The 11866-nt window shown below is 64.4% G+C and overlaps 1 protein-coding gene across 1 annotated transcript; it reads right to left on the reverse strand.

Moving 5' to 3' along the window:
• Nucleotides 1–3482: 3482 nt before the first annotated feature.
• RNF208 (ring finger protein 208) lies at nucleotides 3483–8080 on the reverse strand. The gene is made up of 2 exons (XM_075170966.1): nucleotides 7860–8080; nucleotides 3483–6466 (listed from the first exon to the last, which is right to left on the reverse strand). The coding sequence occupies exon 2, from the start codon at nucleotides 5752–5754 to the stop codon at nucleotides 4957–4959; it is 798 nt and encodes a 265-aa protein (XP_075027067.1). The 5' UTR covers nucleotides 5755–6466; nucleotides 7860–8080; the 3' UTR covers nucleotides 3483–4956.
• Nucleotides 8081–11866: the final 3786 nt, after the last annotated feature.

The raw sequence follows: 11866 nt of genomic DNA on the forward strand, positions 1-11866 counted from the left end.
CCGTGCACCCTGGTCTCACCATGCACACCCCCATACAGCCCTCCCCCACTTCTCACCTGCCCCCATCTCTCCTTTGCTGCCCCCCATTGCCCCATTGTGGGCCCCCAATGTCTCTTCCTCCCCACCCTAGACTCCAGCACAGCCCCCCAAATCCACCCCATCTCCCCCCACCCTGTCCTCCTCGCAGCCCTCCTTGTCCCCTCCCACAAGCCCCTGACACCCCATTGCACCCCAAATGCTTCATCGCATCTCCCAGCTGGTGGCACCAGGAGAGTGATGTGGCGTGGCTGTCCCCATCCGTGTGGGGACCTGCCCACTCGGGGCTCTGTGGGGCCATGTATCTCTCCTGGAATCTCCTGCGTGTCCCCCCTCCCAGGTCCCCAGCCATGCCCAGGTGGCAGCGAGGACATCGGCAGCACAGCCAGCCTCAGGCATGCACCGAGCGCGCCCGGTCTCACCCGCCCGGGCAGGCAGGGGTTGGGGTGTCAAGGGGTCAGGGTGTCGGGGGCCCCATCAAGCTCGGGTCAGAGGCCCCTGCCTTTTGCACCACAACCAGCAGCAGCCTCTCCCCTTCCCCGCTCAGCCCCCACGCTGGGGACACACCAGCGCTGTCCCCGTCCTGCACCTGTGAGAGCGAGGCCAGAGGGACAGCGGCAGGGGGACGGCACGAAAGTGGTGAGGCACCGGGAGCAACTCCCGCGCCAGAATCCAGCCTTCAGCATGGAGCCAGGGAGCGAGCAGGAGCTGGTGCCCATGCCCGCGGGCAGCCCTCGTCTGGATTTAACCCCGAGAAAGCTCCCGAGCACCGCAGTCCCTCCCCGTCCGTGGGGCCAGCGCTGCGCTGGGGACCTGTCACAGCCTCTTGGGCTCCGTGCCACAACCCGTTATCTTCTCATTGCGGGGTTGCACCTCGTTGTGAAAGCTGGGCGCTGGCAGAAGTCGTTGCAAGCAGCTTCCTCTCTGCTGAAACGGCCGTTTCGGGTGCGTGACCGCCTCGGGTCGAGGTTTCGAGGCTGTGTGTCCCCAAGGAGGGCACAACCCTGATGCTCGGCCACCTCCTTCCCAGCCTGGCGTGGTGCTACCACATAGCCCAGCACAGCCTTCGGCCCCTGCACTGGGGCTGGATCCTCCCCGCTCTCCGTGCCGACGGGGAACTGGTCCTGTTGTGCAACCTCCCAGCAGGGTGGTGGGGCAGGATGGGGACCCGTGGGGCCACACGCATGGGCACCGGCCTCGGCGCTGCTCAGGGCTGCCCACCCACCACCAGCAGGAGCGCAGAGCTGCCCCCAGCCTGGCGTGAGCCTCGGCACCGACCGGCTGGGCTGCAGGAGCCGGTTTTGGGGAGAACGGCTGGGAAACGTCCCCTGAACCCGTGCCAAAGGCTGACCCCAAACCAGCAGAGAGCTGCCCGTTCCTGGCCCTTCCCACATCGGAAACAAGGGCCTTTGGGGAAGCGTCATCCCCAGGAGCCATTTAACCCCCCAAGTCTCCCTCTCCCATCACGAGCTGACCTGGACACTGGGAGAGCCCAGAGCTTCATCCCAGCCTGGGACAGACATTTCATCAACTCGGAGATTTTACAACCAGCTCCTCTGGGAACATCTGTGAGCATCTTTGCTCACACGTGGCCAAACCTGCTGCCACAGCAACGTCCTGGCCAGGTTTAGGGAGCCAGTGGGACTTGGAGTGCTTTGAAAACCCAGCTTGGAGGCACAAAGTTCGGCATGGCCACAGCGGCCATGGGAGCGTTTCAGGGCTTGGGATGCCGGAGTGCCTTTGAAAGACTTTTAATTCACCTGCAGCCGTGACGCGAGGGCTGGCACCGCCCCGCCGTCCCTGTCCCCCCGCAGCACACCCGGGCCCCTCTTCCAGTGAGCGCTCGTTCAAGGTTAATAGGGCTGGAGAAATGGGCTGTCGCCCAACGCTTACTCCTGAAAAGCCCCATTTCTTCCTTAATTGCAACTCAAAATCAAATTAGCAGTTTTAAATTTCCTCTGTGCCCAAGAGGTACCAGGAGGGAGGGGAGGACACGCTGTACCCTTCATCCTTATGTAATAAAAAGGGCAAATCCCTGCTCTGAGGGTGGAACTGCTGCCACCTCTGCCCTGGCTGGCCCTTTGCTTCGGTGTCTTTGGGGCCCCGTGGATGGAGACGCTCATCTTGGATTCAGGATGAGCTTTTGGGGTGATGGAGGTGCTCATCCTGGATTTGGGGCTGCCCCAGCTTCCCCGAGCAGCCACATCATCGGGCTCACTGGGGGGATGCTGTGACCACTGGGAGCCCCCGGCACTGCTGCTACGGCTGCATGTGCCCCCCCCACCCACAAAGGATGGCAGGGATGCGGGTGCAGCGCCAGGGGGGTCATGGCCGCGGCGCGCTTGGGGCCAGGGATGGCACCGGCTGCATTATTGATGCTGTAATTCAGCACCCATGGACTGGGATGTGGTTTCATTTTCTGGGCATAGAAACCCCTCCGGGGGGGGAGAACCGGCAGCCAAGCACAAGGGGTCCGCAGCCACCCTGCACACCCTGCACCCCCCCGGGGGTGGGAGCTGCCCCTGGGGCTCGGCCGTGAGCCAGGGACGTGCTGGTGCTTTGGAAGCAGCCAGCCCATAGCAGAGGGCAGAGGCAGCCGCTGCTCCCAGAGAAAGGAAATTCGGGGGCCAGCACTGGGGCAGTGGGGCTGCGCGTGCACAGAAAGGCTCCGTGTGTGCCCACACACGCACCCTCCACTGTGCACATGCGTGCACACACGTGTGCACCCGCCTGCCTGCAGGCACAGCTCACGGCCCGGGAACTGTGCTGCCCCGGGAGCGTCCTCCCGGCTGCTTCTGCTACAAATTTCTGCTTCTCCCAGCTGGAGAGTTGCCATCGCGGTGACCCTGGGGTCCATTCGGTGAGGGCAGTGGGTGCTCCCCACCGGTGCCATTTGCCGGCGCTGCCGGGTGCATGCTGGGCCCCAGGGCAGTCCCTGCGTGCGGCTGGGGATGGTGCAGAGAGGCCGTGAGCGTGGCAGGGCCGTGGGTGCGTCTGCCTCACCAGGGAGGGGTGGGGGGAGCCCAGCGCTGCCCGTGTCCCTGCCCAGCTCCCTTCACCAGCGGGTGCCACCTGGGCCAGGCTGGCAAATCCTCCCCCCAGTACACCATGTCACTTGGGGAGGAACGGGACATCCAAGGGGTATTTAAGAGCCCTTGGTGTGGCTGGGGACTGCTTGCCAAGGTGGGCAGAGTCGCCCACAGTGCCCAGCCATGTGCGGTGGGACCAGGGACGGGGCAGGGAGGGGACACAACAGCATCAGAGCAGAGAGCCAGGTCGGGGGAGGAGGTGTCAGTCCAGAGGAAAGCCCTTCCTCTGGGTATCTCCCCCCAGCTTGCCCCACGGACCGCGCCGGGCCAGGGCGCAGCATCCCGGCTGCATGCAGCCCCACTCCTGCCCGCAGCGACGCACCCCCCCGAGACTCCGGCTTGCCGTTCGTTCCAATATAATCTTTATTGGGGAGACCGATGGGGGTTAGAACAAGGCCGGGTATAAAACATGATCATGGTCACAACCAGCAGCGGGAGGCATTGGCAGAGCAACACAGAAACAGTATTGGCCCCCGTGCTCCGCTGGCAGCGGGGTGGTACCCGGGGCTGCGCCAGCAGCATCGCCTGCTCCCTCGGGGCTGGTGGGGGGGACGGTTCGGCCCCTCTCCCTGGATGGATGCTGGGCTTTGGCCAGCACCAGGGGCTGCTCTGTCCTCCAGGGTGCGGGGCTCTGCGGGGCCCCTCTGGCTCGCCCAGCGCCGGAGCCCTGGGACCGGGCGGAGTGTGCCCGTGGTGCCGCGGCCATGCCTGGTTGTGGTGCTCAGCCCCATGGGAGCACCCGCAAATTATGGCTTTTTCTTTATTTTTTTAGGTTTTTTTTTTGCTTTTTTGGCAGCAAACTTACCCCTCCAGGTGCCCTGGAGAAAGCAAGACTGTGCACAGGGGGCTGCTGCCCTGCCAGCCCCTCCGCACAGGGGTCAGAGCAGAGGTGCTGCGCCGGGGAAGGGACTGTGGGCAGGAGCCAGATCTCTGCCCCCCTGCCCAGCCAAATCCCCTTGCTGGAGCCGGGAATTTGGGGTACCGGACCCTGCGCCGTCCCCCCGAGCCATCCCACGGGGCATCGGTGCGGGGCCCCAGGCAGAGCGGCAGAGAACGGGCACAGCTCAATGCCTTTGTGAACACGTAGCGGCCTGGGACGGGGCGGCTGGGGATGGACGGGGGAAAAACAAGAATCCTCCAAAACGAGGACAAAGTGGAGCTTTCCTCAAGGGCCTGCGGAGGAAACGGGCCGCATGTCTGCTCGCAATCGAGGGGCCAGTGCGGCAGCTTGGCTTGGCTACAACGACTCGGGCGCATGGCGGCTTGGCCGCTGAGATGAAAGCTTTGGCAAATAACTTACAGAGAAGGAGGGGGGGCAGCCGGGGACCTGTCCTCACCTCCCGTGCCGGGCGGGTGACCCAGCATGGCACCGCGCACCTCCAGGGCTCCTTGTGCCGCCGGCGGCGGCTGCGGGGCGATGGGGAGGGTGTCGCTCTGGTTGGGACCCAGCGTCCACTCTTGGGAGCCGCAGGGAGAGAGGAGGGAGAAGGCGCCCGGGGAAGGAGCACGGCGAGATGCTCGATGCACAGCGGGGGCACCCGCCGCAGGACCGGGGGGAGCCGGAGCCCCTGGATGCGCTGGTGGGCATGCTCCCCATCCCAGCATCCCTCTCCCCTGGCACCAGCGGGGTGTAGGGGGCTGCCACCAGGTCCCAGCATCCCCAGTGCCGGCGAGGACGCCAGTCCCACGTCCTTGGCCACGGTGAGCATCGGAGCATCCCCGGGCTGGGCCACCGGCGAAGAAGGGACTGGGGACCGGCCGCGGCGCTGCGCCGTCCTCTCCCACCCGCCGGCCGCCCCGCTGCCGGGAGGTGCGGGCAGGGGCGCGGGGCTCACATGATGGTGCAGGAAGACAGCGGGTTTCGGATGTGGCAGGTGCAGGCAGCCCCGCAGTACTGGCGGAAGGTCTGGTAGCAGCTGCGGTCGGTGTCGCTGCTCCACTGGACGGGGTTGGCGGCCAGGGCCTCGGCCGGCAGTCTGTTGAGGATACTGGTGTTGACGGCCAGCGCCGCCAGCCCGTAGTCGGTGAAGAGGACGGTCTCCCGCTTGCAGGTGGGGCAGGAGATGAACTTGTACTTGGGGCAGGACTCGTAGAGGATCTGCAGGCACTCCTCGCACACCGAGTGCAGGCAGGAGAGGATGCGGGGCCGCTTGTTGGTGAAGTTGTACATGTGGCCGCAGGTGGGGCACTCGAGGGGCTCGCAGGGCGTCGAGGGGTGCAGCACGTACTGGTTGACGATCACCTCGTCCGACGGCGGCTGTCGGTGGTAGCAGACCTCCGAGCTGCCCTTCCGCTGGCTCTGGTACCCGCGCTCTCGCCGCGGCAGGGGGGGAGTCCGGGGCAGCGGCAGGGGGCCAGGGGTGGCATCCAAGGCGGGGATGTCCCCGCACGCCTGGTTGACGATGATCTCGGACTCGGAGGGCCACGCGCGCTTGGCCACGAGGGGCGGCTCGCGGCGCGGGGCTGGCGCGTAGCGCGGCTGCGAGGCCTGCAGCTCCGAAAACTTCTCCGGGTGGATGATTTTCATCGCCTCCATTTTAATGATGACCTGTTGCCCTTTCAGACACGACATGAGTATCGTTTTCACATTACTGTCCACTGCTCTGGGGTCTCCGAGGGACGCCTGCATGAGGCTAAAACATGCCGGCAGCCTGCTGAGCTTTCAATCTCGGTCTGGCCGCGGAGCAGGAGCACGGGGAGCAGCTGCTGGCGCGGGAGAGCATCCTGGGGAGACGGGGCAGCGCCAGTGAGCCCCGTGCCCCTCTTCTCTGGTCAGCCCCGAGGGCGCTGGGCGCGAGGCCGGGGTGGGCAGGGGAAGGCAGGGCTCACAGCGGCATCCTGCCTGCCTTGGAGGATGCTCTTGGGTGGGCGATCAAAGCGTCGGCTCCCCACAGCGCCTCGCCAGGAAGTTAATGTGACATTGGCCGTCACTCGGCAGCCCCCCCCTTCGCCTTCGCTGGCACTTCCCGCGCTGGATCAGCTGCAGTAGGGAACGGTAAATTGGAGACCGTGGCGCCGGGTGCTGCCTGGGGCAGGTGAGTCCGGGGGGGTCTCGCAGGAACCAGGGGCAGCCCCCTGCTTGCCCCGGCCCCCGCCTCCGCCTGGCCTTTATTCCTGTTTACACGCCGTGGGATCCTCGTGGCGCTGAAGAATGTGTTTGCAAATTCCTTTGCTCTGACTTCCCGGCTCTCCCACTTGCCGTCACCGGCAGCTCCCGCGGGGCAGGGGCTCAGGGAGCATCCCGCGCCGGAGGGCAGCTCACCTTGGCTGGTGCCAGGGCTGCCACGCGCCTTGTCCCCTCCGTCCCTGGCACCTCTGTCCCCAGCTCAGCTTCGTGCTCGCTGGAAATGAAAAGCGAGAGGGGGTTGGATCCGAGGCTCTTCAGGGATCTACCGGCTGCCAGTGCTCCCTCGGGATGCGTGCCTGCCTGCATCCCGGCAATTTGGCAATTGAGCCCTGCAGCTCCTGTCCATCCGCCCGCGTGTTTGGGCCGGCGGAAGTGGGAGCAGGCAGGTATTTCCCCCCAGGCATCTCCTTGGCGGCCCCGAGCGGGGGTCCTGGGTCCCCCCTCTGCCCTGGGGGCCAGGAGGGCAGGTCCCCCTGCGCCCAGCTGGGATGCAGGGCCCCTCCTGGGGGGGTTCCCCCCCGACCTGCCTCTGCTCACGGTTTTCTCTCACGTTTAGCCCCTCCTCTGCTCGGTGGATCTATTTTTACCTCCATCGCTTGCTCCTGATCTGTCCCTGCTATTATCCCTCCCTCCAGCTTCCTCTCCCCCTTCCCAGCTCCGTGCCCTTGTCCCGGGGCTGCTGGAGAGGACAGGCCACGTTTGGGGGCAGGAGATGGGGGGCAGGCAGCCAGCTCGTGGCCATTTTCTCCCTCAGCAGCCCCGGCGACAGCCTGTCTCTCCTCCGAGAAGGGCGAAGGCGCTCTCCTCCATCATGCTGCAAATCCTGTTAGAGGGATGCCTGCTCCCGCTGAGCCCTGCCAGGCCTGACGGAGGGGGCCCGAGGGGGCCATCTGGTTGCAGCAGCAGCCCTTGGGGATGGCTAGAGGCCATGGAGGGGTTCAGTCCTGGATGCCCGAGAGCCGTGGGGGGCTGGATCCCTGCCCGACCTCAGTGGAGGTGTCCCCAGGGGCCATGCCCTGGTAGCACCGGGGTCCTGCAAGCATCCTGTGACGCCTGCCCCGGGGAGTGAGGCCTCGCGTCCCGCATCCCCCATCACGGGCTCACATCCTGCACCCCACATCCTGCACCCCGCACCCCACAAGCAGCGTATATCCCCCCCCCGCGCACAGCAGCAGCCCCGAGGGCTCTCTGCCCACAGGTCTCGCGCAGACACTCACCCGCAGCACGCCAACGGGCACGGCGATCCGTGTGGCCAGGCAGCTGCCGCGCACAGCCACCGCGTTTCCACGCTCACGCCGTCACACCCCTTCATGCACCGCCCTGGCGCAGCACCCCGCCGTACCCCGCATCCCCATCACCCCTGGGGCGAGACAGCCCTCCCCAGCATCCCCCCACGACACACAGCATCCACCCCCCAATGACCTCCCACCGCAATCCCCAGCCCCACGCACCCCTGCCCCACGTCGCGCTGGCACGCTCGCAGCCCAGCGGTGCACACACATGTGCACACCCGCGCACACACACGTCCTCACGCCCGCGCCTGCGCGCCCGCAGGGTGATGCCCCCCGGGCAGCCCGGCCAAAAGGACGGTCGCTGCCAGTCGTTACCTGCATTGGCCCGCCGTGCCTCGGCCGGGGGATCCCGGTGCGGCCGCGTCCCCGGTTTAGCCTCCAGACCCCCGCTCCGTCCCCGGTAAAGGTCTGGAGGCCCAAGCGGCTAGAGGTTATCTGAAAGGCAGAGGGATGCAGGCGCTGCCCGTGCGAAGTGCCGGCTCCCCGAGGATGCTGCGGGTCTCCACCGCCGCTCCCGGCCGGGCCGTGGCTCCCGGCCCCGCTTCCCACGGCCCCGCCGCCTCCTCCAGCAGCTTCCCCGGCGGCGCGGGGAGGGTACCGGGCACAAAGGCAGGGCTGGCGGCGCCGGGCTCCCGCCGGCTGCCCCGGCTCCGGATGCTCGGCGGGGACCAGCTGCCGGGGGGAGGCGGCAGGTAGCGCCGCTGCCGCCGCCGGGGAGGCACCTTCCGCCCGCCCCGCGGCTCCGCGCTCCCTCCCCCGGCTCCTCCGCCGCCTCCTCCGGCCGCGGAGCCCCCGCTCCGCGCGGGGCTGATGCAACACTCCCCGGCCGACAGCGCAGGCAGGCTGGCTGGGGGGGCTGCCGCCCGGGCGCCCCGCTTTCCCCCTCCGGCAGGTGCGGGCGGGCGGGCTCCGTCCCCGCTGTCCCGCGGGGCTCGGCGGGCGCGGGCGCTGCCTGCGCGCTCCCGCCCCGCTGCCGCCCGGCGCCCGCAGTGCCGCCGCAGTGGTGCAGCCGGCTCACATTTCTCTCGCTCAGCAGCGCCGGGGCCCGCCGGCCGCAGCGCCCGACGCCCCGCACCCCCCCCCCGCCCCGCACACCCCCCGGGCCCTGCCCCGCCGCCGCCGCCCCGCTGCGGCTCCGCTCCCTTCCCGCCCCGGCCCGCCGCGGCCCCGCTCCTTCTCCACCCCCCCAGCCGCGGCCGGGTCCCCGGGAGGTGTTTCGGAGGGGCCTGCAGTGACTCAGCATCCGTCGCTGGAAATGGCTCCGCGGTGCGGGCTGGGGAGCGGGCGATGCTGCTCCGGGGGCAGTGATTTAGGGGCCAGCATCAGGGAGCGTGTGGCAGCGGGGAGAGGGGCCCCTGCCAGCAGCCCCCACAGCTTTCGGGGCTGGGGAAAGGCCATAACACCAGTATTGCCCCCCCCAACTTTTTCCCGCTGCCGAATCAGAGCCATGCACCTCACCGTGTCCCAGGGGACCCCTGCCCCACCGCTAGGCCTGACCCCGACCCACAGCCACCCCTGCGGGAGCAGAGCAGAGGGGCTCCCCCCACCCTGAGGTCAAAACCCGACTGAGCATCCCAATCCCTGCTGAGCTCTAGAGAGGGGGGAGCAGGGCACAGGGTCTCGCTGGTCCCTGTGGGATGTGGTGGGCTCAGCACGGTGTGCAGGGGGTCACACCGCCGCTGGGTACCAGCAATGCTGTCAGGTCCCCGGGGAGCATCGTGCATTGCTGGGGTCTTGCTGTTTTGACCCCCGTCACTGGCACAGGCAGACACGAGCCCATGAGCTGGGGACGCCCCGCATTGTGCCCTGGGAGGACGACTCCTGGTCTGTACTTCCCAGCTCCTGCCATACCCTGGCAGATGTCAGAGGCCGGGCTGCCCTTTTGCCCCGCCATGGGTGCCTCCAGCCTGGGGAGTCCGCAGGCAGGCAGCCAAAATGGGCAGCCAGCCCCACGTGGAGCCCCGCAACTCCCCAGCCACGCACCAACCCAGAGCTCACAGCCAACCCCCGCCAGCAACAGTGACCCAGGCACGTGCACACCCGAACCCAAAAATGCTCCATCCCTCCATCCCACCCTGTCTGGGGCAGGGTGCCGGTGGGAGCTCACGAGGCTCCTTTGGGTGCTGCTGGGGTTTCCCTGCTCATGTCACCCACTGCCACCTTCGAGCTCTTTATACTCCCCAGTTGGCCCCAGGATTTTGCCTGGATTTTGATGCTCTCCCCCTGAAGGTCACCCTGCCCAGACCCTCTTCTGGTCCTCCAGCCTTGCTGCAGCAAAGACCCGGCTGCTGTTCGCCCCCTATAATGAGAGGTCTGTGGGGCCCTGCCTGTGACCACGCAGCCACATCGTGCTCACGCCATCGCTGTCCCCTGGCCCCTCCATCAGTGGGATGGACACAGAAGCTGGAGCTCACATATTTCACTAAACAGCTCTGCATTCCCGCTGTCAGCCCAGAGGAAAGCTCAGCTCCATCAGGCCTTATGCATCCCATAGATGATCCGACCATCCAAGCTCCAGGCAATGATGCCAAAAATCTCACCCAGATGCCTGGCCCAGTCCAGAGGGATCCCCCGGCACCCCGGGGGCTCAGCCATGCTCCATCCTCTGGACTAACCCTAGAGTGTGGCTTCCCCCGGGGGACCGTGCAGCTTCACCCACCAGCTGCCTCCGCCTGGAAATCCACGCTCCCTTGCTGACAATGTTAGCGGTTGTATTTTTAATCGTCTAGTTTCTCGTCGGATAAGGGATTTTGTAACGACTTTGCCTCTAGTCCCTGTAAGTGTAATTCTTTGATCTGCTCACCTGCCGAAATCAGTGTGAGGCTGCTGCTGCCTGGCACCCTAACAGTGCTAAACAGGGATTCCCTTCATCTTCCCCATCCTCTCTGTGTCAGTTTTTGCTTACTTTCCTGCTAACGCTTCTGGATGCAGATAGCAAGAACTGATATATTATGCTTGAACTCACAGAGCAAAGGAAATTGCAGGAAGTGAGTGAGCACGAGCCATTTTCTGTTATTAATTCCTATGGCATCCCCGTGCTGACCCAGCTACACAGTGTTATTATGCTGCTATTCCCTGAGTTAAGCAACAGCTCTATTTAAAAATAATCATAAATGACATCAGGCATCTTTTCTGCTGAACAAGAGGGTGTTTGTGCCAAGATGCTGGGGATCCTCGTGTTGCCCTAATGGCGCTGCTAGTCTCCGCTTCGTGTGCTCAATGGACGTGGCACTGGGTCCTCCCCACCCTGGCACAGCAGTAATTCTCAGCCTTTCCTCCACCTATTCAGGTACTTGTGAAGCAGTTTGCAGCACGAGCCAAACCCTGGCACTTCTTTTTCTCCTAGAGCTTGCGTTAGGCTTGATGGGGTCCTTGGTGGCAAGTGCCACTGGTTAAGTCTTGTACAAGAGAGGCTTTGGCCCCCAGTTTTCATCCCAATGTATGAGTGCTCAATGAGACTTGCAGAGCTCTCCCAGGCTTGCTTCTGGAGGTGCAGAGTTTCCCTTTTCTCTGCTGAGTTGGTTCACCAAGATCTCTGCTTTTCACCCCAAACCCCAAATAATCTCATCCTTCAAAGCCCAGACCCTTCATCTTTGACCGGGTCTGGGTGGCTGCACTCCCAAGTGATGTCCCTACCAAATCCCAGCCCCTGTGGCCAACGCTAGCATTTGCCTTTGGGCAATGGGTCTGGCCATACTCTTATACTGGGTTTAACACCTAACTTTGTCATATATATGTACATGCTGCATGATCTTTCATAAAAGTTTATCGTATTGTGTGTTATCATAAATGTACATCTTTATGCTGCGTGTGGATATTCTCAGCATGTCTTCTGAGCTGTGGTGATGCGATATGGCATGCTTTTCAGGGTCTTACAAACAGCACTGATCTATTTTACCATTTTGGGAGACCTTTCCAGCAGGCCAAGCATACCCTGGGTTCGGAGAGAGCTCCTTAGCTCAAGTGTACCCGCCGTTCCCTACGTCCCGCTTCGAGCTCTACTGGGACAGACATGCAGGAGCAGCTTTGCCAGTGGGTTTGCTTCATGCCACCCAGATGAACAAAGTTTTGCTTTCTGCAATCAGGTGGTTACTCGTAATCAAGTTGGTGTTGGTCCTGCTGGGTCCGCCCTGTGTGCAACCACAGCTTCTTTCTGCAAAACTCATTACTTTCCAGTGTCACAAATAGATTATTTCTAAACCTTCACTTTACAGATGCATTGAGAGACGTAACACCTTGGCCAGTATCTGCTGCAACTCTGCTGAGATGAATGGTGATGCCAGAAGATAATTTGACCCTAAATTTCTTCCTCATCATCTGCA

The sequence above is a fragment of the Calonectris borealis genome, chromosome 21 (genome assembly GCF_964195595.1).
Source record: "Calonectris borealis chromosome 21, bCalBor7.hap1.2, whole genome shotgun sequence".
Classification (NCBI taxonomy): Eukaryota; Metazoa; Chordata; class Aves; order Procellariiformes; family Procellariidae; genus Calonectris; species Calonectris borealis.

What these genes read in the sequence shown, in the direction of transcription:
- RNF208 (XM_075170966.1), bottom strand. Translation starts at nt 5,754, where the DNA reads ATGCAGGCGTCCCTCGGAGACCCCAGAGCAGTGGACAGTAATGTGAAA.